The sequence below is a fragment of the Caloenas nicobarica genome, chromosome 12 (assembly GCF_036013445.1).
Source record: "Caloenas nicobarica isolate bCalNic1 chromosome 12, bCalNic1.hap1, whole genome shotgun sequence".
NCBI lineage: Eukaryota > Metazoa > Chordata > Aves > Columbiformes > Columbidae > Caloenas > Caloenas nicobarica.
The window spans coordinates 12,571,776-12,597,734 of record NC_088256.1 but is presented as its reverse complement, the minus strand read 5'-3'; the positions used below and the strand labels follow the sequence as shown (position 1 = coordinate 12,597,734).

Sequence of the window (25,959 nt, the reverse complement as noted above, 5' to 3'; positions counted from 1 at the left end):
TTTGCTATAGTAGGCTTGCAGCCAGGATCAAGTGAAAAGCCTTGCAAATCTTTGAAGGTAATCTTCTATTCTTCTGAAGCATGTAACATCTACTTCATGAATATCAGCTGGAGTGAGACTTTTCTCATGTAATTTTATCTTTTTCTAACAAAAATATAGTTTTCTTCAAGGCATCATTTAAAGAATTGAGGGATTTACTAGCTAAAACTATTAACTGTGTACTGCTCTGGGATAAAAGCACAAGTTTTCTTGGGACTAGAAGTAAGGAATAGTGCATTGTTCTGCAAGATGAAGACAGAAGTACAAGGCCAGGTCCTCTGAGGCTGGACCTCTTGCTCTCTGGAGAGAGTACATTTCACAGAGCCAGTGGGTGCAAGTCCATGCCAGATCACTGCTTGGGCATGAAGGAATATCACAAGATGAACCAGCAACGGTGATAGTACACTGGCGCTTCAGTAGTTTACTTGATATTTTCTGGCTTCCAGGGGCTTAAAGAGCTGTTTCCACAGCTCTTGAAGTCACTGTTTCCTGCGGTACTTTGGCCTCCTTTCTTCTTCCAAATCTTCTTCAACAGTTTGAAGGATGATGGTCCCTGGTGAAAAATGAGGAAATGTGAAAACGTTGGGTAAAGTAGAGACAGTGTCCCACAAGAAAGCCTATTTGCTTTTGTCTTCCTTTTCTGTCTCATAGCCAAATGGCTGTAGGGATGATTCAGATGTTGTGTGCTTTGGTGCTTAGATAAGTGCCCTTCCGCACAGGCTGTGCCTTTATACCCCCTACTGAGATGCCATCTTTAACATTTTAAAATGTTAAAAAACTAGCAATTGGCACAAAATGGAGTTTTGGCTAGAAACTGTTAATTTGAGACGGCAGCAGCCTCATTTGGTCTGCCTGGGTCAGGACTGAGATTCCAAATCCCAGTACTAGTCACTACCTTTTAAAATTTAAGCATCACTTGTACTGACAAATTGCTTTTTAAAGTGAAAATCTGTCATGAAAGCAGCTTGCAGGAGTTCCAGCAGGAATAGGGGAAAGAGGGTGCACCCCGTGTGCATGTAGCAGAAAAAAAAAAAGTGAAGATGATTCATGTCTCCTAATCATTGCTTTTTGTAAAACAGATCTTGGGCTACTGGAGGGGTATGTGTGTGTACCTGAGGAAGATCTTGAGGGCAGAATAGTGCTTTTGTGAGGTTCAGGAGGGTGCTGGGGGACTCTGAGGTTGGCACCTACCCCAACACTCTTCCTTTCTCTTTGGGAGCAGATTGTTCAGTGGAATAAACTCCAGAGGAAATTAAGAACAGCAGCAGCAGGGGAGTCTGTGTGCTTCTGTAAAGCAGATTCAGCTGCATAACGTAAAGAACCTGGCCAGCCCTGGGAGAGTGGTTTCCATGGTTAATTTTCTCTTTTGTGTTACTGATTTTTTTTTTCCATTATGTTTGAAATTGGGAGTGCTTTGTTCAACAGTAGTAGCCAATGGCAATAAGCTGTAGAGATGAGACTTTGCAGAGATATAGGGCAAGGGAAAAGAAGAAGTGTGAGAAACTGAAATTACAAGGTTATGTTGGTGACTAGTGATGTGGAGGAAAGAAATTTTTACCCAGTGTGCTTTGATGAGTAGTTAGGAGACCACAGTACGCAGGGAAGTCTTTAGAGACCAAGTTGGCATGTCTGGAGCACATCTGGTGTAAAACAAAATAAAATTGAATCATATCTGTTTTAAATGAGTGTATTTGGGAGATGATTATTATTCTCTTTTTCAAGATGGAGACATCTGAGCATATTTTCATTTGGGAGGGACCCAGTATCAACCGCCAACTGCATCTATGTGTGTGCACATGGGATGTGAACTACTAGCATGACTCATGGCGGTTCCATCTGTCACCTGTGATCACAGCAGATCTCACTACTCAGGTTTTTATGTGGAGTCGAATACACTGAAAGTGTGATCATGCTTTTGAGATCTTACCATTCAAAGTCTGTTTGCAACCAAAAGCTTCGTTGCCTCAGCTGTCCTCGTAGGCTTCTCTTTCTTTCTGTTCAGCTGTGGTCCCAAAGCGCAAACAATGTATTTTGCTGTTTGAGGGTCAATATATATTTTCATTTTATTAAGAAAATATTTTGCAATCACTGAAAAACTAGGCTTTTCTGGAAGTTTAGCATACTGAAAGTGAAAATTTTATGGGGCTGTGGGGGAGTTAAGGTATTTTTGATTGACCTAAAGTGGGTCATATCGTGCTCTAGAGTGGCTCGTAGTATTCTTGTGCTTCTAGTGTTTCCCTCAGTTACTCCAGGCTATATTTCACAGGTTGAGGAATGTATTGAAACAACTGTGCAAAAAACCACCTTCCCTTTACATGGAGGTAGATAAAGGAGGAGACTGAGGGAGAGAGGCTGGGCATGTCTGTATGAATGGATAAAAACCATCAGGTGTCTGTGGTACCCACTGCAGCTGGGTGCAGCTTTATTGCACCCGCCAGCTGTTGGCAAAGCCGCCAGCCCAGCAGATAAGCTCTGCTTACACCCTGCCAGATGCTCAGATTTCACTGCAGAGGATCAAAGCCACTGAAGTAGAGCTGGCCCACACAAAGGCAGGTGACCGTCACGTTTACTGAATGGTAAACAACCTCCTTGAAATGCTTCAGGGTGGCCAGGAACTGAAGAAGGAAAAACACAGACAAAAGCAGGTCAGCAACCTTCTGTGGGACCGTTCACACTCCTTTGATTGCTTTTGGGTTTGAGGTTACATAAACCTTGTCTTCATTTAGTCCAAAGTGAAATTCTTTTCTGTGAAATAGCCTTTCCCCAGGCACTGGTGAAGCTCATGGCCTCAGATTTAGGAGGACACGCTACTCTGTGGCTCTGCATTTGTTTCTCTGCACAGTAGTGCATGTCACTCTGGCTTTTACTTAATTTCCATTTCATTTCCATTTGAACAAGTAAAAAGTACCATCACATAGGCTCTGAGCAGCTTGCAGATGACTCGACATGACAAAAGCAAAGTGCAGGGTGCCAGCAATCAGTAACTCCCACAAACCGCCTGTCACTTTGTCCTTTCCTTTGCGTCTAAAGCCAACTGAAAAAGTGGGTCAGGCAGTATCAGGGAGTGAGGCTGCTTGGAACCCCATGGGTCCTGCAGACCCCTTCTGGTGGGGCAGGCCTGCTTTTTAGCCGTGGTTGTGCCCAGTGGGGCTGAAGTTTCTTTAACCCCCTAAGAAAAGCCATGTTAGCTTGAGTGCCTGTCAAGCATGGCGGCAGCCCGGGATCCACGGGTTGGGCAGCGCTAGCTGTGAGGGCAGGAGGTGGTGGCTGGACCCAGGACCGTCCACCACCACAGGCTGCTCTGAAGTTGTGGGCAGCAGAGATGGTGTTGCCAGCCCTGTGGGGGCTAGCATGCTGCTGCCATTGACATGGCCAACCGTGCAACATCTGGCCTTCCCTTGCAAGGCCAGCACAGAGCGAGTGCACTGCCAGCCACGTGTTTGTATTTCCCGTGGCAAGTGGGGCAGATTTTACTTTTTCTCCTATGAAACTACACCTTGCTGTCACCTTTCTCCAGCAGCCGAAGAGAAACCCTCCCCAGCCAGCCTCTCTGGGGAAGCCTGCCCTCTGTTAATACTACCCTTTGCACTGCTGAAACCGAACTCAAGACTGTTTTGGTAAAGCACAGGCAAGAGCCTCCCCCATGGCAGCCCCGCACCTTGGGAATGGCATCGCTGCTGTTCCGGCAGCGTGCTAGGAGCCCTCCTGTCACATCTTTAGAGAGGCTGCAACCTGCCACTCCTGTTCTCCCAGTTGGGTCTTAACACTGCCCAAAAGGCTCATTCCCTGTCCCCTCACATATCTGTGCCAGACACAAGGGAAACATTTGCCTACGCTGAGATTTAATTTCTCATTTCATCGAAGTGCCCTTTTACTACTCTGCCATTTGAAGCAGTCTCTCTGAAGCAGTCTCCTGAAAGGGAGATTGCTCTTTGCCTTCCACAGCTATCCCCGGTAAGCGGCTGCGTACACTCTGTAATCTCAGCGGACACAGCGCGGTGTGTACCGCTGTCGGGTAACTTCACCAGGGCAGGGGCTGGTAACTCAGGAGTGTGGCAGATTGCTCCTCAGGGCTCTGAAGGGGAGTTGGGCTGCGCCTGGTTGTCAGTGGGGGCAAGGACTCTCTGGGAAGGTCAGCAGCTCCAACAGAAATTTTGTAGGGGTCAGTAAATCTAAAAAGGCTGAAAACTAGTGCTACAGGAGTCAGTACAGAAGTATTTCATGTCTTTTCTGTCTGTTGGGAAAATGAGAAACATTCAGCAACTCACTGGAAAAGAAAGAAAAAAACCCCAACTTGTTAGCAAATAGAGCTATGTTTCTGTGTGGAGCTGACTTTTGAAATGGGTTTCATTAAGGGGACTGAAGTGGGATGTGAGTGTCTGCGTAGCTGATTTGTTTGGTATTTGGGAACAGTGAGCATTAGTTGGTCTGTTTGATAACTACCCAAGGGATCCTGTTTTTCAGCACACTGTGAGGCATGAAGTACACTGTGCTGTAGGGGTCTGTGCTCATTCTCTGAGCTAGGCTGTGCGCTTATCCTTAGTGGGAAATGAGAAATGACACAGGTATGGGCAGCACAGAGCACAAATCTGTCCTAGCCTTCCCAAGGGAGTGCTGCTTTGAGACTCTCCTCAACAAGCCTCGAGTCAGCCCTGTTTCCCATGACCGGAGCTGACAGCATCCTTGCTTTACCTGTGAAGATTCAGTCTCTTTCCTCACTGCCTCAGCTCCCCGGCTCTTGGGGCACACCTGCCCACAGTTTGAGTTTTACAACATGGGAAGGATTTTTCAGATGCTACATTCAGCCCCATCTGCCTCCAGGCAGACTTTCTGTCAGAGGCAAGTCCACCTGGCAGAGCTGAGAACTGCATCTTGCCCATTATCTGCACAACTCAGCAGAGGGAAATGTTGCTGAGCAATACCAGGCTGAAATGCAGCAGCAGTAGCATATAAGGCAAAATATTAGAGGCCTCTGGTGAAATCTCAGACTGCATAAACCATGCTCAGAAGCAGCAGCTTTCTCTCCATCACCAAGTCAGCACAGAGGTGGTGGTGGAGATTCAGGCTTTAGGAAGGCTGGCTCGGGAGCTAAGAGTTGAGGGGAGGAGAGCTCAGTCAATTCCTGACAAACCGACCTGAGTTAGTGTCTTTTTCTGAGCCCTAGCCCAAGGAAGAATGAATCAGCTAAGGAAATAATTATGGTTTTGATGAGAAATTAAGGAAATCAGTTCAGACACATCCGTTCTCAGCAACATAGCACAGAATTGTCCAAATAGAGGGAAAATTCTGCCTGGCCTTTTCTGTCTCTAATACTCCACAGAGTCAGCAGAAAACGACCTAGAGAAAAACCTCTCCAACTTCCAAATGCAACAGTCCCCTCAGGGCAGCTAACAACTCTTCACAGGTATCACTGTGCTCTGGGTACCCTGGTTACCCTCTGCCAGTATTGCTCTGGATGTTGGAGTGGAAAATAACAGGGAAGCCCTGCCAGCCATTTCGTGTCACCCCATGCATGGAGCCATAGTGGCTTTCTTGAATTTGAAAATCCATTCTGAATAATAACCGTTTTTTCTGTTGTATTTTTCTCTGTTATATATTGCTACATGAGCTTTTGAAAATGTATGCAGCAATTCCTTTAAAAATCCTTAAAAGAAACATTCACAAGGCTTTGGGGGCAATCGTTTGCCTCAGCCTGTTATCAGCTGCAGGCACAGCTTTAGCACAGTAGCAGATGCACATCTCTAAAGGCCAGTTCTTTGGTCTTGCTCCTGCACATCTGTGTATGATTAGACCCTCACACTTCCAGATGATCATGATTATCTGGGTCTTTGCTTCATTTTGGATGGTGGCATGACCTTTTCCAAAGGGGGAAGAGCAAGTCTGTGACTTCCTCTGGTAAGTTTAGAGGTCAGGGCACGTCAAGATTTCTGTCACTAGAAAAGAGCTCACATAACAGTCTTGGCACTGAAGTGGCCCTAGTTTCACATTAAATCTTGCAGGGAGCAGCTTAATTCCTTTCTCAGCACTAGCACAGCTAAGAAAAGAGATAAGCAATAAAGAAAAGCAAAGCTGTTCTCTCAGGAGGATTTTTTTTAAGATCCTGCTCTGAGCTTCAAAGACACTGCCTTGTATCCAAACATCACTGTGGGCAAGACACCAGGGGGTTATTCTGAGGCTCTGGGACTGTATGAAATCAAAGTTCCTTTCTGTGGGAGCCAGCTTTGTGTGCTGAGTGCTCTTGCGTGGCTGTTCGCAGCGTGCCGGAGTGAAGGGCAGGCTGGAACTCTTACCTGGGCCAGGTAGTCGCTCACTCAGGCTTTGCCTTCTGTGCGTTACAGGACAGACAGCCGTGCCCACCTGGTAGAGGAAGGGCTCCTATTTCCTGATTCCTCTTTATTTTCCAATAGCAAATGGTCTTTTTAAGATCGGCCATCCAGGTTCACACTAAATTCTCAGGAGGTTGCTCTGAATTAAGTCATAACATGGCTCGCCCAAATGGAAGTTCATGCTGAGTTCTCCACAGCAGGGCAGTATAGCTTCCCTCTTATCAATGTATTTCAGATTCGAATTCATAATATCATTTTGTAAGTCTTGAGAAGACATGGCATACCTCTCCCCAAGGGGTTTGGGTTTTTTATTTTTTCAAAAAGGTTTCTTATCCTTGCATTTTCTTTCCATATCGCACTGAGGTCTGATGATCCCTTGCTCTGAGCCCACTTTCCTCTCACAGTGTGACCTGTTGTGCAATTTGCCTTGGCCGTGGGGAATCCACAGCCAGGCAATTTGGCCACCTTCGCCAGCCCCAAGGCAATGGGACCACCTTAGGGTGAATCCATGCTCCCCTCTTTCCCAGTGTAGTCCCATGGGTACGAGTTGTGGGCTTTGCTGCATCCCATGCTGGTGTCAGTAGGGTTAGGCTGGTAGCATCCCAAGAGGTCTGGATCTATAGCTTACTCTGCTAACAGTTGCCCACTTTCAAACCTGGAACACGAGTCCACAGAAGCTGACATGCTGTTAGCCAAAGGCAATGTTAATCCCCTTCAGGGGTGCTCTGCCGTGTTCTGATCAAGGCTAATGTTAGTCCTTGCAGAGGCATCTTTCCTTCTCTGTTTACCCACCAGAGTTTTGCAATCTTTCTGTGATTTCCCTGCTAACTCTTGAAATTCGCACTCTTTTCTGCAAGCAAGTGGTGTCTCATCACCATGAATTTAAACCTGATAGTTCCCTTTTGCAGGAGTTTCTGCTTGGGCCAGGGCGAAGTATTTTTTTGACTTTTGGAGTGGTTTTGATTCATCAGTCAGCAGTGTTGAGAACGAATTAGGTATCCCCTAAGGGGATACCACTGTGTCTCTTTAGGAGGGAATGCTGTTAACTCTGAGAAGTTGTCTGAATTTATAAAACTTCTTATGATCCTTACATCCTTAAGTGCTTGCTAAAGTCTTGTACCCGAGATACAAGTCCCTGGTTTAGGTCTTGTGTCTTGGTTAAAAGTGTTTTAACCCAAGGTTTTGGAGGGAAAAGAAAAAAAAAAAAAAAAAAGGATATAAAACAGTGAGAGTTTTCTGTGTGATTGACTTCTTTTTTTTGTACTATCAACATTAATGTCTTGATGTTACTTTTTTAATCATTACTCTTTTTTAAAAAATAAGGGCAAATAAAAATGTTTCCTTTAATTTCTACAAATTAGAAGGGATTAAACTTGCCTATAAATTCTTGATTGGACAACTGAGGCACAACGTTGATTGACTCAATAAGCAAAATACAGGCTATGTTTATTGAACTGTGTTTTACTTTCCTACTCTCCCTGAATGTTCTCTCTAAATTTAAGTAAATAATAAATGGGAATTAGTTACTGAAGTTAGCTTGGAGAAAATGTTGCTTTGTGGCTGTTGTTTTTCTTTTTGAATCTTATTTGTAAAACTAGTCTTTATTTAGAACTCACTGTTGCCCTTACTCAGCATAGCACTTAAATATGTGCTTAAATTTAATCAATAGGGAGCCCTCTCCCTATTCAGCAAAATGTTTGCACATTTGCCGAGTTCTAAGTACATCAGTCAGTTGTAGATTCTCATTTGAGTACAAGCTGATCTCATCGCTGTGTCCCTGTTGGTCCCTTTGTGCAGGGAAGTGGCAACTTGCGTCATCTTATCGTGAGTCGTGGCAAGTCCTGTCCCCTGAGGATGAGAGGCCACCTGCATAACTGAGGCCAACTGAGGTGACAGTTGTGGTTACATTCATTAATAGAGGTGATTGATGTCTGTCTCTTCATCCTCCTAACCAGGACCCAGCACTGCATTTCATTTATTTTAGGAAGGCTATAAAAGCAGGAGAAATAAGAAGATTGCAGCGGTTACTGCCTCTTGTGTCTGGCCCCTTTTCTTAGCTCTCCCATCCCAATCTCCTGCGCTGTGTCAGGAGCATGGCAGCAGAGAAAGGAAAGGACTTGGCTAATGTCAGAATATGTGCATCAAGGCGATATTCTGGACCTTGTTAACCACGTGAACGTTTCTGGCCCCATGTGCCTGCTGCAGGACACTATGGAGATATTAGCAAGCTGTTCAGGGAGAATTAAGTTTTTCATTAATGCCTTTGTACAAAACTGATGTCATGGTCTGTTTGGACCTTTCAGATTTACAGGACAATGTACTCTGTGATTGAAACTTTATTTCATCACCTAATTAAGAAACATAATAAACAAACATGACAAAGAGGGGCTCAATCCCGTTTTGCCCAGACTAGTCTAGTATGTGAATTCACTTATTCACCATTCAAGTCATAAGGTTTCAGAATTTATAATCCATAACTCTTAATGTCATGCACCTCTGGCCAAAAGAAAATAATTACCTAGCTGATGGTGAGAGTGCTCATCCTTCCTTCTCCATCAAGTTGCAGGTGTCCCCTGTATCACATTGGGAAGCATGAAAGCTTCAGCACTTCAGCTGCTGTTGGATCTGATTCAAAAGGGTTTTGGGTAAACCGATGTTTTATACCCTCCAGCTTGGAGATTTGGTCTATACCATTTCTGTGAGTTAGTGAATTCTGAGGAAACTACCAGACAAAAGGTAATGGCTGCTGGAAACAGCAATTTTCAGGTAATAATGGTGCATAATGGCCCCGTTAGCCCTGCCTGGCCACGTGTCCTGCCTTACCTGGTCTAATGGTGCTGCTCCCGGCATACATCAGGCCTTGGCATGAGCTGGGTAAACCAAACTCTAAGCAGGAGTTGGGCGAACAGTCACAAACCGAGTATGAAAATACCCCAGTTGACTCCTTAGATTCAAGCATATGTTTATTTCAAAGAGTCTCACCTTGTTTATAGGGCAGGACATCATAGCATGAAGCATCAGTTCACATTTGCTTAGTCCTTTCTAACTGAAGAAGAATTACCATTCTGTAGTAACTGTTTCAAGAAAATATATCATTCGTTTAAAAATCAACACAGGAGTTGGAAGAGGTTTAGTGTAATTTCTTCCATCCATTGCAGCCCACAGCTGGTTTCCTTGGCAACCTCAAAGTACCCTCTGCGTACTAAAATGTAACTCGCTAAGACATGTGACTGGATACCCTTTACATACTCATGTGAGTAAGGTTTCAGAATTTGGCCACATTGATGGTACCAGATCTTGATTAGGTTGGTATTTCTACGCACCTTCTTCACACGAAGCCAGATTACTCTCTAGAATGAGGTTCTGGATTTCATCCTCTTTTTCCCCTGAGAGGAAAGATCACGATGTACTGGCTCAGGAAACCAAAATGTAAGACATGAATGTCCATAGAAAATTGTGTGCAGGGGCAAGTTGGAGAGTGAGAAAGTCCTGAAGCTGGCAAGTAACAGCAAGATGTGGGATAGGACCCTACCTTCCCCTTGAGCCAGCACGTTGCTGGGAGGAGACAGGAGTGTCCCTTCATTGTCTATCTCTTTGTAGCTTAAACAAACAGTTGGCTGTTCCCCTTCTCACCATGGAACAGTGTTCTAAGAAAGCAAGTGTCCCTCTGAATAATTTTTCCCTTCCTGCTCTTGTCTTGGAGCAACACACCTGTGTGTTAGCATCTATTTTGGCTATGCTAAAAAGCAGTATCAGAACAGAGAGAAATGATTGCTGTGGCAGCATGGGGCCATACCCATGCCCTGGCCATAGGGAGAGGATTTGTTCAATCTCATTCCCTGTTTAGTTCGCCTTGGTCTGGATGTTACTGCTTGGTGGCCATTGGGCTGCCCCAGCCCTTGGAATCCTGTCACCAAGGGAATGTTTTTAAGTACCTACAGGACATTTCTCTTAAATAATGTCTATGTGCCTCAAAATGCACAGAAATGAGATTTTCAGCATTGAGCACAAGGTAAAGTCAGCACAAGGCAGCTGTCAAGCTGCCTCTGAAATCCCACTGAGCATCTGTCTTCATTGTAGGTGAATAACTGAAAAGCTAAAATCCTTGACTTTCAGTTACACCTGAGCTCTCAGTGACTAAGACTTCAAATTCTGACACCAAGGCAGTTCTGAAAATGGGATAAAGATTTTACAGGATGTAGGTGAGATTTACTTTGGCAGGGAAGGCAGGTTCATCTGTTTTGTGAAGAAAGTTACTCCAGGAGATTTTGCCTTGATTGACTAATTTTTAGTATGTCCAATAAATTTTTATCAGTAACATTTCAACCTTTAGTGTATTTTAGTTTTGTTTTTCTCTTTATGTGACAGCCACAGTCAATAGTCAAGCCTACAAGAGGCACTTGCAGTGGGTCATGATTGTGTTGTTTAGATAAGGAATGGTTGGGGCTGTATAGAATGACAGCAAATGCATTGACCTGTGTTCTTGGCAACAAACTGTCTAGAGGCTTAGTTGCTTTGTTTCATGTTTGGGGTTTTGCTGTTTGCTGTTAGTTGGTGTTATTTTTATGCTACATTTTATATATGCCATTTGCTCACTTCAGTGAGACAGAACATCACAAATATCTCACAGCCATGTGTTTCGTGGTGTCCCAGGGCACAAGAAATAAGAGCAGAGCAAGAAAGTAAGTTAGAATTGAGTTCATGAACTACAGAGGACAAAAAAAGATGTAAAGATCTTCTGCATTTTTCTTGTAAAAGTTTTTGCTGGGCTCTTTGTTATTGCCAAAGACTTGCCCTTCCGTCAGTGAAGAGCTAACTTCGTGTATATCACATACTGCCACCACTTGTTTTTCCTGCGTATCAGTACAATCAGTACAGTTACCAGAGTATTATTTTAGTGGCTAGCATATACTGTTCGTAACACAGGGCCTTACTTAGGGGTAGAGCACCTACTTTAGTCTGTTTCTTGTGGAAACTTGGAGAATAAAACAATCTAGCAAAATATAGATACGTATGGGTGTGTTTTAAAGTGCTCATAAGCTGATTTGAAATGTCTAAAGGCTAGTTTGATTTCCCTATAAATGTATCTTATTAAAGCTTTTATTATCACTACCCAAGGCAGGTTTCTTAGTTTTATTTAAAATGTTTTCAGTTCATTAATTCCTGGCTGATCTTCAGTTACACAAATATTTGGAAGGATCATCTCCAGTCATGAATCTACTGGCTGCTGGAATAGAGTTTTGACACATGGGATTTTCTGTAGTATTTTTTCGTCAGGGAAAATAATTTGTTTTGAGTATGCTTTATTTTCACTGGATCAAATAATGCTCAAACTAGTCACTGAAGTCCATGAGACTTTTACCTAAATAGGGGTAACATGGTTTAGCACACAGCTAGGTTGGTATTCTGTAGAATAGCCAAGTAAAAGAGGAGGAGAAAGGAGCCCAGGTAGAGCAATCGGCACTGACATTATAAATCTTGTTGTACTAAACAAAACATGGAACCTTTGATCAGGTAGTGCTGGGAAATGCCCAGGGAAGAATAAAGGAGGAAGCTGATAATGTTCCAGAGGTTTTTGTGGGGGTTTGTGGCTTTGTCTAAATCCAGTAGTGGATGAATAGAATAGAGGAGACTATTTCAGGGATCTACAGTGATCATCCAGTCCAACCGCCTGAACAGGTCAGCGTTTGGTACCATCAGCAAACTTGCTAATAATCTGTGCAGAATTCCAGTGCTGCCTTAGCAGGTCATAGCAACAGATTGCAAGAGTGGCCTCGGGTGGGCACCATTTGCTGCCATTGCCATCCTCACATCCCCGACAGCAGCTCAGCATCAGCCGGCTGAGCCAGACCCGTAGTTTGGCTTGGGCTGCACCACCTCATTGTGATCCTGGGTTCTGCCCGTTAGTGCTGAGCATAGGAGCGCAGCTAAGAGGATGTCCTTGCGAGAGCCTTAGAGAAAATTGTCATTCTCTGTGAACTAGGTAGAAGCTACCACACACAGAGATTGTTTTTCATGAGTCAAGGTCTGCGTTGCCCCTGGCATTTGTTTTGTGGATAAATTGCAGGCATAAACTCCGTCTCCCATATCTTCTTACCCAGGGTGTCCTTCTGAAGGAAAAGGAAATGTGTTCCTTACTTCACAGTTGTATACAATCCCTCCTGCCTTGCTAGGGGAATTTAAATCACTCTGCTGCACTTTGGTCAGTCTGTAGCACTTGTAAAGCCTATTAGAACAATAATGTTCTTGTCAGTGACATGGTGATTTCCCTTGCAAACCTTGCAGCGTGGAAGGGAACGACAGATTCAACCCTGCAGACAGCCTGTAGAATACAGTTATTGAGATGTGATAAGTAACCTGCCTTTCTCATCCTGTCTCAGCAAACTGAAGAAACAAAGCTTCTGAAGTACCTGCATAACATTTGCATGTGTCTAGTGGGAAGCTGCTCCTTTGCAAACACTTCTCTCTGTTAGTCTTGTAGGGAAAGAGCCACAGGCACCATTATCAGAGAGGAGCTACACGATGCATATGCATCGATAAGAGAGACTTGCAGTGACAGGATGGTTTTCAGTGGGACTTGTGCACTTGTTTTCCTTTCTAAGTCTATCCAGCATCCAGCCCTGAAAGACATAAAAGAAATAGTATTATAGTCAATGGTATTAACAGTCAGGTGCAGCTGAAGGTGTAAATCCATGTGGTAATATGTGCAGGATTGACTTTTGGTGTTGCTTGGTACAAAAGGAGGTCTTTGTTTGGCACTTTCAGTCAGTTCTGCCACTGGCTTGGGAGGATATTCTGCTTTGGTTCAAGCTTGTTGAGGGCAATGGTGTATATGGCAGAAAAAATGTGAAAGAATTGGAAAAAATACTAATGTTTCAAGACATGGGGGGAGAAAAGAGCACTCAAGGATTCATAGATGACTTTGACTATTTGGTGGGCTTGCTCTGGGATGATTTACTCCAAGAGTAAAAGCCTAATTTGCTGGAAGAACAGAGCACCAGCAGAATGCAGACATCGGAGAATATGGACTCTGTGTTGCACCCCTGAATAGATGCTGACAAATAAGCCACAAAATACACCTACTTGTGCAAAATGCATGAAAAAGAACAAATAATATATATTAAAAACAAACAAACAGCAAACAAAAACAAAACACACACACACACAAAATTGCCTTGGCGTAAGCCAGATCTTATGATCCGTGAACAGCTTTTGTCTTCCATACTGGTCAGTGATCTAGCCTTGGCACTTAGGTTTTTAAAAGACTGAACAACTTTCAGGTATTTTAACCTTCATGTACTTGATGCTTGGAGCGTGCCTCATTCAAGAGAGACTGTCCTGCAGGATTTGTCATTATCTTTCAAAGCATGTCAGACCAGCAGTAAGCACATTCAGAAACACACCTGGCTAAATTCTTTTGCAGACCCTTTTTCCATCCTTAGCCAGTGCTCCTACTGCCATCAGGCAACTATTTTGCTTGAATAATTTCATTTCCCATTTTCAGAAAAAAAAATTGCTAAAATTGCACAGATTTATTGTGAAAATGGTCAGGTGAAAAATGTACAATAAGATTTATCAATAGAAGTCATTCATTTTGCCAGTGGTTGTGTCTTATCAGCTGGGAGATTGCAACAAGCCTGCCTGATTGACAGAGGAGGGAAGAAAGCTAAAGCTGAGACTTCTGCTGGAACCTGAGGCTTTACTGTAACAAGGTGACCCCAGCAAAGCAATAGACTCAGTGATGTCTACAAGCAGGCTTTTCTACATTCTTCCCTTGTTTCATAAAATATTATCTTAAGTGTCGATTCATTAGAAATCTCACTAATCATTTTCTCTTTTTCTCAGCAAATTATTTTATTAATTAAAATTGCAACTGAAATGTCTATCTGATTTAAACACAAACCATTTTTCAATGGAAAACTTTAGGATACCATTCATTTTAGGAACTTTGATGTTGTTAATTAAATTATAAAAGGGGAATTTTTCTTAATAAGGACAGTTAGTAGTGGAACTACTTAGTGTCATGCAGAATAGCAGTAATCATGTGCAAAAGTTTGGGCCTTACACAAGATGAGTTTTTGTAATTACAAACTGCCTGTTAGTTCCTTCTGCCTGAAACTGTGACCCAGTGTGATACCACACGCCTTGAAGCCAGCCCCAAAATCAGGACCTGCAAAGGGCTCTTTCCGTGCTTAGCGCCTGTTTCTTCCTGTATTGAAGGGACCATTTAGGAACCAGGGAACTCAGCTGCAGCTTCAGGATCTCAGGACTTGGGAAATGCAGAGACATGTTCTTTTCTGAGTGGGAATTGGCTGGAGTTCCCTGAAAACCCTGAAAACAGGTTGCTTCTGTGGCCAGCTGTGCCTTAGCGTAGCAGGAGAGGGGAAACCGCCCTTTGTTTCCTAATGGAGGCTTATTTGAGAGGGTAAAGTGTTTCTGCAATGAAGAGCCAATGTTACCTTTTCTGTCATTGTCCTACTTCCAGAGTCACAAAGGAGTGATGAGAGTTATAAACCAGAAGCTGCTTCAGAGAGCTACAGAACAGTGAGGTGTCCTTACCAGCTTGAGGAACAGAAGAACAGTGTGTGAGAGTTGGGGTTGGGATGGGACCTTGGGGTGTTATCAAGCCCCAAGCTCTTTCCACCACAGGACAGATCAGCTCAACCCAGGCATACATCATTCTGCTACTGAGATCAAAATGAGTTGTTCCATGAGAAACAGTTGCTTATAACTCCCTTTGATCAGCGATGGCTTTGCAGATGAGATGGACCGTGGGTTTTTTCAGGTGTGGCCAGTCCCAGACTTTGAGCTGAAAATACAAATTCACTCAAAAGTTTGCCGTTGACAGCATCAGTTTATTCTACTGTTTTTCCCTGGTGGGAAAGCTGGGAAGTAGATCTGCCCGGGCATGTTCAAAGTGTCCAGGCTGTCACAGTAAAGGCTACTGATACTTTATATTTGCTTTATTTATTACAGAAGCTGTGTACCAACTGCTAGGTTTTTTTAGGTTTTCCTGTTTACATAGAGAACTTATTTTTTCAGACCAGGCGTATTACCTCAGGATATTTATTGTGCATGTGTAGAAATCTTAGATTCACCTTGGAATATTTTAATTTCTTCAGGGTTTGTTTTTTAAGTAAAAATCTACTGGTTTTAGGAAAAGCACACCCTGTAATGTATTTTGCCTGAAACGCTTGATGCCCAGCACGGTGTGCCAGGAAAAGGGCATATACTGTCAATGCTGATAGGCCATGTCCAGCCCTTTTCTGTTTCACATTGCTACAGTTGTCTTTTTCCATTAAAATCAAACATGGACTGAGCAGCCACATGCTAGGAATCACTAAGTGGTGTTTAAACAGATGTGTATCATGACTCTGAGGCAAGCAGCACAAAAGACCTCACACCACACAGGCAGGCAGCACGTTAGGAAAACGTGAGAGGGATGTAGCCAGAGGCGCCAGTTCTCCCCTGGAGGAGCACGCAGCATCTCACAGGGCTGGGTGAACACGTGAGGAGCAGAAGGAAACAGACTTCTCCAATATTTTCTTGTGATGGAATTAAATATCTGCCTAGAAGTGTTTCTGAGTCTTCATTAGTTAATGAAGTTTGAAACTTTCTTATGATGGTGGTCAATGTTGTGGGCTGTACAAATAACTGAATATCTGCCCCTTCTTATGTTTTGGACATTTGAGCTGGTTGTATATAATCTGTCAGCATCAGGACGTGTTCAGTGGCCAGCTGTGGTACCAGAGTTCACAGTGAATATGACAATGAAATATTCTGTAAAACATTTTCAGGATAAACATCTTCCATTTTTTGCCTAGCTATTTGAGAAACAGTCTCTGAAGTGCTGTCTTTAAAACTTTTCTTGCTGTATCCTAATGTTTCAAAAGGACTTGTAATTTTGGATCTTCACTTGGAAAAAATTTAAAGACGGCTGATTTTCAGTGTCTGGGGATGCTGCACTTCCTACTAATCAGACTCTTTTGACATGTCTTAAATTGAGCACTGAAATAACGGGTAGACAAGTGCAAGTAGTTGACTTAGGACAGCTCTGGGGGCATTTAGGCAAAGATGCTTTGACACACAGCTCTGACAATACGCACGCAGCAAGTTATCACTGCCAAGCAGACAAGAGATAACTGATTAAGGCACAGTAATTCAATCATGTGAAGCTATTAGCCCATGCTCAACCAAGGGATGTGCTCCAAATGACTAGCCCTTTTTGAAAAGCACAGGCTTGTTCTGTTTCAGCATCAAAAGAGTCTCCTGCTCAGGCTGAGAATGGCCGGCATAATAAAACATTTCTTCCAAACATAGTAAAATGCATTATTTGGACTTTCCATGTGATCCAAGACCTGGAAGATTCAGCAGGTGTCTCCATTAAATGAGGCCTGTCCTCCCATATAAGCTGGTAATTATACAGCTGCTTTGTAACCTGGACACCCAGGCTGCATTAAAATAGGCAGAGAGAAGTGAGTGCAGCAGCTGCATTTGCATACTAAGGGAATGGGCATGGTTCTCCTGAATTTCCTGGCTTGTTTGGGGGCTTTTTTGTTCTAGTACAACTAAAACTGTAGCCAAACAAAAACCCATCTAAATGCTGAATTCTTGGAGAGAGAAGAAATCTGATTAGTTTCCAAGTTTTATTTTATTTCTTTTGGAAGTATTTTTGCAGAGCTGAAAGGAAGAATTCTGTTGCTTGAGTAATGCTTTGAAGTTTGGTCCTTCGCCAAAAGCCTGTTGACAGTAACACGAGTGTTGTTGGTGCTCACTGGTATCATGTATTACTTGGGGATCTTTAAAAGCTCTCTGAACAGCTTACCAAGACTTCATTAACATTTGATTTCTATCTGAGTGGGGAAGAAATTATTACTGTGTCTTTTTATGGGTGGATGGGCAGCAGTAAGCAAGTTCAGTGCTTTTACCTGCCGCTTAGGGCACAGTCCCCAGTCCTGGTAAAGATCCTGGGAGTCTCACAAAGAAGTCATCTCTTTTCTTTTTAACAACCAGTCTGACATCACCTTATGTTGCCACCATTTCCGTACCTTCTCATCGTTCATGTAATATCTTTCTGGTAAAACAAAAGGATGGATAACCTCAGAGTTTCATTCCACAGCTATTTCCTATAGATGCAAATCAACATCACCCTTTTTCCAATGGTTTGTAGTTGTTACTTTTTTGTCCTTTTTTTTTTTTTTTCCTTTCAATTATTAATGGGGAGGTTTACCCAAGGTGTTGAGATTTCTCATAATCATTCTGTCACTAGTAGCCATGAAAAAGTGTCTAACCCTTTCTTTTCTTCTTGTCCTCAGGAAACCCGCTGACTGTGGCCTGCAAAGCTTTCTTTGGATTCAGTGGAGAATCAGGACCCATGATCTACTGGATGAAAGGGGAAAAATTCATAGAAGAATTAGAAGGTCACATTAGAGAAGGCGAAGTCAGGTACTTTTGGGAGTATTTACTGTTAAAAAAATGGTATGTCCCAAAAGCCTGTTGGGTTTTTTAAACAGGTTTTTAATTGGAAGTGGAAATAGTTTTCTGTCTAAAGAATGATAAATGACTTGGAAACAGGGCAGTGTGAGTTGCTCTCTCTCTTTTCTAGTGAATAAACTCTAAAGACGTAATAGCTATCTATGTGCCTGAAAATCTGTTATCAAATTCCCCCGATGGCAGCTGAAGCGTTTCTTGAGTGTTTTTGGGGTTGCTTTTAGCCATGCATGGAAATGATGCTCTCCACTGCCACTGCCCCTTGTGGCAGTCCTTGGCAGGGTGACATTCATTTCAGCATCAGTGTTAATCTTAAAGATGAATGGTCTCCTGTCAAAGTCACCATACTTTTTCTCTTGTGCTGAATGCATTGTTTGCCTGTGATATAGCTCTTAGCATGCCTTAACTAGGGCTCTTAAAGAGCAGTATTTGTTCCTCCATGCTTAACACTTAGGGGAGAGAAGGAGGTCGCTGGTGAGATTGTCCGATATCCAACTTGTGCTTGGCTTGTTCCAGGTGATGGTTATCATTTGCTCTACCAGTTGTAAAGACAACACTTATATCCCCATGAACTTTTACAGAAATTGCACCTAACACCATCTTCTTGTCTTCCTTTTTAATAATCACCTGATGAATAGCTCTTTGAGCAAAGACAAAGCTATGGTTAGACTCTGGGCAAGGTGGAATTGGCTCCTATGGACATGATGAATATAGATTATAAAAAAAGCCAAGGTCTTTGCACCTTCCTTTGCACGTTTTTTTTGGTCTCATTTCTGAGTTGTTTGTTTCTTGTAAAAGTGATTTTGGAGAGCAGGCAGAGAAAGAGATTCCTTTGCTTTATTACTTGATCAATAATCTGAAGTTCAGCCATTTAGCCACTAGTTATGAAGAAACAATAAAGTAGCTGACCTAACATTGCACCTTAGTTGCATACAGATGAAATTTATAATACATTGCCAGAATGACTTTAAGCGCACAATCCTCTTTTGGGCTTCTGACCACAAAATACAATTATTGGAGACTTCCGCCATTGCAAGTAATCAGCATTTAATGACATTACATCCTCTCTGGTGTATACATATGAACAAAGTGATTTTGGTCATGTTCTTCCCCTGCGTCACAAGGACAATTTTAGGTTTGTATTTAAAGACATCTCCAGCTCTAGCAGCATTCAAAACTTTTCCTTTATGTGCATTTGTTAGTGAAACTGAGTTTGAAGAAGCTGTATTTGTCCTTCATTGTGCCATCTCAATACACATGCATGTTTCAGATTAATTTTGTGACAACTCCCTTTTCTCACTCCGTTAAAATGCTTTGACTCAGTGTACAATTCAGTGAATCTTCTCTTCAGCAAAGTTACTTATCGCATACCTAATCTCCTGTGCATCACAAACAGCATTAAAAACATAGCATTTACCAAGACCTCCTGCATCATTACGAGCAGTGCCACACTCCATCCCTTTTGTCATTTAGAAGTAGCTATGGCAACTGCAGTAGTAACTTTTTGCAAATGATTTTTTTGACCGTAACAGCTCTTGTTTATGTGTCCCATTACAGGTATGCTGCTTCAGAGAAACTAAGCAGCACTAACTGTCCTGTCAGTGCCCTGAGCCAGCCCATATCTTCTACCCAGTCGTATTTATTGATGTATTTCAAAAAATATCACATCTGTTTCAAATTTGACAAGCCACAGTGAACTTGCTGGTTAGATGCTTTTCCCATCAGTTTGCTTCTATATGGTGTTTCTGTTAATGTTGAGAAACTACAAGTAACTGGGCACCGTTACAAACAGACCAAGATACTCCATAGGTTGTTCCTTTGGCAAATACCTAACATTTTAACCCTCCATCCCCTATCTTAAATTAGTTCACAAATTTAGTAGCACTCAGAATGTTTGGTGCTGTCCTTACCCTGGATTGTACCCATCCATTGTGTTGCTGGATTTGCTGTGTATGATGAGAGTTCAGGTTTGCAGATCAATGTAGTGTGGGAGTACAAAATGTCCATCCCTAGTTTGCACCCCCAAGTGTGCATGGTTACCAGACAATTAGTCTGCTTTTATGAAAGCACTGGAATAAGGATGCACATGACTTGAGCATTTCTGTTAAAATCCAACCCGTAGAACTGGTTTTTTGGTAAGCAGACTTCACCATGAATAAAATATGTGTAGCTCTGGGCTGCTTATTACTTATTAGACCTCATAATAAAAAGTAACTAATCAGCATTGGAGGACTCGGAGGCAATGACCCTCTTTCTAGCCAGCATCCTCGCCTTCCCTTGAATTAAGATCCTCAAATGTTAGACATGCATAGGGGGAAAAGGAGAGTGAGACTTTGCTTGCCAGGTGGGTTTTCCACAGCGGTAATAAAAATGTCATGTAAATTGAACCAAGGCTATTAAAGAGGAATCAGTGTCTTTAAGCCTGCCTGCAGAGTTGTCAGTTGTACCTAATTATCAAAGGAGCCCACAGCAAATTTCAACACGATCTCTCTGCCATGGCAAAAAGGTATTTTCAAGCATAACTCTTGCTGTCCCAACCACCTATGAGTAACTGCTTTTTCTTCTTCAGGCAACACCGCAGAACAGTTTGCAGGTACTTCATAATGCTCAGCTTGTTAAGCATGTTTGTCCTTTTTTCTCTCTTCCCCATTTTTAAAGTGGAAATAGTTTAATTCATTTTTGAGGCATGCAAGGAAGTGAATGGAGACATTCTGAACTGCAGCCTTATTTCTTTCTGCTCATTAACATTCTGCCTTTTCACCCACGTAAGTCAACTGATGGGTGCGAAATGCTCAGATGAGGCGAGGATGCTGAGGGAGGGAGGCAGAATTACCATCACCGCCTGACTAACGTGCTGGGTACCTTGCAGAAAAGTATGGAAGTCACAGCCCTCTCCTGAAAAGCTTATACCGTTATTCAAGTAGACGACTTCTGGGCAGAGAATGGAAAACGTGGTGCAGGAAAGTGAGAGGGAAGATCACTATGCTGCGTTGTTAGTTGAACCACTTTTCTTTGGAAAGGTACTTACGTACACACAGATCTGTCCTTTCATCTACAAACTATTGTTAAGGGCTAGAAAGAAGGGACTAGAGTTCGTATCCCTGTTCACAGTCCAGATCTTCAACTATGTAAGGAAAAGTTTTCTTTTTTGATAAGTCCCAACGTGCATGCAGGTTAGTAAAGGTTTGAAATTAGTGGCTTGGTCTTGTAAAGAGACCCAGCAGAAGCTTTCTTGAGGCCTTTACATGTGTGATCATACAAAGCCTGAAAAGTTTAGGAAAATCTGGTTTCAAGGGAAAGGTATTTTAACTTGAGATTCAATTTAGTGCATAAATGCATTGGAAAAATGTAACAAAATATTTGAAAATCTGAAACTTTGGACATTTTTTAAAGAAAACATTAGGATTCTGAAATGACACTTCTGTTTTTAATTTGTATTTTCTTAACTGAAAAATAATCAGTAGATAAAATGTTTTGTTTCAGATCAAATAATATGCTTCAGCTTGAACAAAAATAAAGCACTGGGTATTTTTTTTTACTTCATCCACCTCTTCTTTCTCTCTGCCTCCATCCTATTTGTTGTGAGTTGCCAAGCTCCATTGATTTATCTATGTATTAAATGGTGTAATTACTTGTACAGTTTGTTCATCAAACCAGGAAAAAGTCAGCTTGTGAGAGCCGGCATGTGTTGGCAGTGTTGCTGGTGAAGTTTCCCCCAGCTCAGACAGGCACAGAGCTTCATTTTCTGAGTGTGCAGCAAATACTGTTGCACCTTTAAGGTCTTACTTCTTGATACTGTATTCCTTTTCTTCGCCAGAAATATTGTGCTCAGTGTTCTCTGAACCAACTACAAAATGCAACCAATTAAAGTCTGCATACTTCTTAAAAAATGTAGGTGACCAACTGTGTGTTTCTGTAGCAATAATGAATCATTAGCTGTCAATCACAGGTTAAAAGAAAAAAAAAAGCAGAAATGAAAAGTTTAACACCACTAAGAGCTTTCTGCATTGTGCTACCAGCATAATGTTTAAGTGTCTATCAGTATTTCCATCTTAGATCCCATTCTTACGAGTTCTCTTCCTAAAGATTGCAATTAGCATGAAAATAAGTGAAAAAAATTTCTCACTCCAAATGCATGTTCTTTTTGTTCTTTTTTATGAAAGCTGCTTTTTAGCTGATCATATATTATTTAAATTTAGGTTAAGGGTTAATTATTTTATTTTAAATAGATTCAGAATAATAGTTTATTTTATCTTAATTGTAATCTGTTATCATTTTTTCTGCATAAAATATGCTGATTATAGTAAACACAACATAATCTGAACATTCACAGAGTGTTCCAGATTGGTGTCCTGGATATCTTTGTTAATGATTTTATTCGTTCCTTGCAGCATGATTTGTAGGCCAAATATTGTGGAGCATATTGTTTACCAACATGGAAGAATGACTTTCCTGAATTTAAAATATTTCACTGTATATACCTATGGAATATTAATAGGTAAATAAAAATTCATTTATCTGACCCCCAATGATTTAGACTGATTTGAGTCTGCAAACAGATCAGGCTCTCCTAGGTGGTTCCTTTTCTGGACAGAAATGATAGGAATTCAGCCTTTCTTGCATTATTTTTTGCACTTGCACTCAGGGACAGAATAAAAAAAAATGCAAAAATACACAATAAATGAGAGTGAATTTGCAAAAAAAGATGCAATCAAAATTTCCAAATGCCACGCACATGCCAGTGGAAAAACATTAGTTTAAGAACAGGCTTTTTTGGAAGTTACCCAGCCATAGTGAAAGAGGCTGAATTGTTGTGGGTGCTCTGGTATGTCTCCTGAGTTCTGTGCAATCACACAAGCCTTTAAAGGTTACGTGCTGTATGAAATCTCACTGTACATATGTGGTTTATAGTAGTCAGGCTTGTATCTTTGATTGTCTAGTGGAATGCCTTCATACCTCACTTGTGATTTGTTTTCAAATTTGGTGTTCCATGTTTGTTATATGAAATTATGTACATAATAAAATGTGTGTGCACATTGGAAACACCTAAACAACTTTGGCTTGTAATAGAGAAGTTTGGGAGTTGTTGTTGTTATTGAAAAACATTAAGCTCTCCAGAAGCAGTTTCCATCCAGTGCAGACAGCGCTCTGCTTGCTTACTTGTGCCCAGTTGCCTCCTTTCAGCCTCCAGAGAAAACACTTCTTTTTCAGTGAATGTGGATCGTATTTATACCTTTACTTAGTGCCGTACGCTGTCTTTTCAGAGAAAAGACTCGCTGAAGTACTGTGTGCAATGGTGAGTTCACAGGTGACTGCAAGGGCATGACATGTTCTATGTTTGCCCTGTACACATCATGCAGCAGAACACTAACGGGATTGAATGGATCTGGTAGATTTTACTTGATGTTACATTTCCTTGTTCAAAGAACTGGTAACTTTTTCTTGAGCAACTGATAAGAAGCCTTTTGAGAGAACAGGGCATTGTATTTTTAGACTTAATGTCAGCATCAGAAAACACCTGCATTTACTTTGCATCCTTTTTCACGTTCACATTTGAACAATGACTTGAAAAGTCTGTACCTCTGGCCTGAAAGTCTACTAGAACTTTCTGTTCCCTTTGTGGGGATTTTGCATGTCTCCTCTGTCCTCCCAAAGGAGCGGGGAGCTCTTGTTCTTGACACTGTTCCCTTTTAAAGTCAGGACCTAGCCTCCAAAATAGAGGAAAATTCTAGAGAATAGCACAGCTCCTTTCATTGGTTTTCCAGACTGCATTAAAATGTATCACAATACCCAGCCTTTATAATATTGCCTTAGAATTTGCTCATCGATGGCTTAGTAGCGCATATTAATTTCTCTGGAAAGTGAGTATTTATTGCCTCTTTTAAAAGAAACATTGTTCTTATCATTTGATTCTGCTGGAGCTGAGGTATACAAGCCCCATGCAACCATTGCACCCGTAGACACTCTTCCTGCACTTGATTCAGCTCCTCGCTACTGACGTGACAAGAAAAAAAGGCTTTTGGTTGTCATGAAAGATGCCTCTGTCAAGTCTCTTTCAGGCAACTCGAGTCTCCTAAGTCCTTCCCCAGGAGTGAAGGAGACCAGGAACACTGTGCTGACAAATCGTGGTTCTTTTGGGAATCTTCCACTTCTATTAATTCAGTTAGTGAAGACTGCATGTTTTCTTTCAGACTTCTCAGAGAACATCTTGGAGAAAAAGAAGTTGAATTGACATTGATCTTCGATGCTGTAGAGGAGGCAGACCTGGCTAACTATACGTGTCACGTGGAAAACAGAAACGGACGGAAACATGCCAGTGTTCTTCTGCGCAAGAAAGGTAACTCTTTATTTTGTTATATGTACTCTCACCTGCCTCAGCAGCAACAGGCCAGCCAGTCGCGAAGGTCTTGCTGACCTCTCTGAGTCAGGCTGGACTCCTGTGTGCCTGCTTGAAGCTGAAATATGTTTTCGTTACAGCTTCTGTTTACCATTTGTGAAAAAAATTCGTGAATTGTTCTTTAGTCTCTAGTGAATCAGCCTTGCAGGTGAGGCACTTGCCTGGAATACAGTCACCCATAAAGTACCAAGATAATCAGTGGAAGTATTTTGGTCTAAACAACCTATGAATTTGACCCAGAGTTGACTGACTAGACCAGAGGTAATGGTGTCACGCAGCTAAAATGTGCTTTTCTTAGAGCAGGCACCTCAGCAGTGAGGTCAGATGTTCTCCTATTTCTCCACTTCCTGGCTTTGCTGTTTCAATTGCAAGCTTTAAACAGTTGTCATGCATTTTGATTTCTGACTGCATTGGGAATGAAAACATTGCAATGGGAACTACAAATCAATGGATAATTACCTCATCGTGGTTGCTTTGCTTGGTACTGTACCTGGAACTGGGAATACCGCTGCTGACAAGTTATCTGGAGCAGAAAGGAAACCATCTGGGTTTGAATGTTCCACATTAAAAGGTGCTACTATGCTCTGCTGTTTGCAGAAGTTGTTATCATAAGGAGTGTAACAATATCTCATTACAATTCTTATGTTGTTTGTTCAATCACCTTTCCTATTCATAAGTAGGGTGACATTTAAATTTGATGGTGATCTCTCTAAGATACAGTGCATTAGGTAGTACAAAAGCTATAGACAGGGACTGTTGGGAAAGCAAAGAAAGGTGACACACTTGGGATAAGGATGTAACAGGAAACCACAGAGACATCAGCACAGGAAACTGAAGATTTATTATATTGTCCAGATCTCTGCCATTATTCTTGGCTGTAAATTAATTTACCGAAAGAGGAGAAGAACCGTTTTCACGAGGCACACCCGTAAGTGCTGTTCCAGCCCTTCATGTGCTTTCAGACCGCTAAAGTGAAGGACACGCTTCTTGGCAGACTGTGCATTGCAGTGTTGGTGTCAGTTAAAAAAGCCAATGCTCTCCATTGTCACACAGCAAAATTCCCCCAAAGTGTCACCCTTTGGAGAAGGTGTAAATGTACTATTAGTATCTGGGTGTGCTGCAGATTGACCTCTGAGCCTAGGGCAGACATCACTGTGGGAAAAATGAACTAAGAGGCAGGTGGAGAGCAGGAGGGACCAGCTGAGGCTCTCTAGATGGGGCACCGCAGTTCTGGAAAACATCTGTTGTCAGCATTTCACCTAAAGGAATGCTGGGTGCTACATGCTGTTTCATGGCTATGATCTGTATAAAAAGAAAGGTGAGGGAGGGGTGGTATTGGGGCAACAAAGGGCTGCTAGGGAAAGGAAAGTTTTGGGTCAATGTCCTCTTTTTTTTGCTATTTTTTTATATGACCCACGTGTAATATGTGTGAATGTATAGCATGCAATCCTGTTAAAGCCATTTGAATCAAGTCCTACTTACAGTTTCCTCTAGACATGAGAGTTTTATATCCCCTCAGAAAGAAGGGCATAACATAGGTTCTATTTTATACTAAGTGATAAGAATAAAACACAATACGGAAGGTGCAAACCACTGTGAGAAGCAAGGGCCCACAGTTGTGATGTGGAACACACACAAATGTGTATTCAACATCTAAACTGACAGCATGTCCCAACTTTAACGAAACTGGTCATCTTGATGAAGGAT

The 25,959-nt window shown here is 42.1% G+C and overlaps 1 protein-coding gene across 1 annotated transcript in view; it reads left to right on the top strand.

Annotated features, from left to right (window-relative positions):
* IL1RAPL2 (interleukin 1 receptor accessory protein like 2) overlaps positions 1-25,959 on the top strand; it is a 384,032-nt gene that overhangs the window by 340,074 nt on the left and 17,999 nt on the right. Inside the window, exons 7-8 of the mRNA XM_065643459.1 lie at positions 17,681-17,810; positions 24,047-24,192. Coding sequence (XP_065499531.1) covers positions 17,681-17,810; positions 24,047-24,192 — 276 coding nt within the window. The remainder of the gene's footprint in view (positions 1-17,680; positions 17,811-24,046; positions 24,193-25,959) is intronic.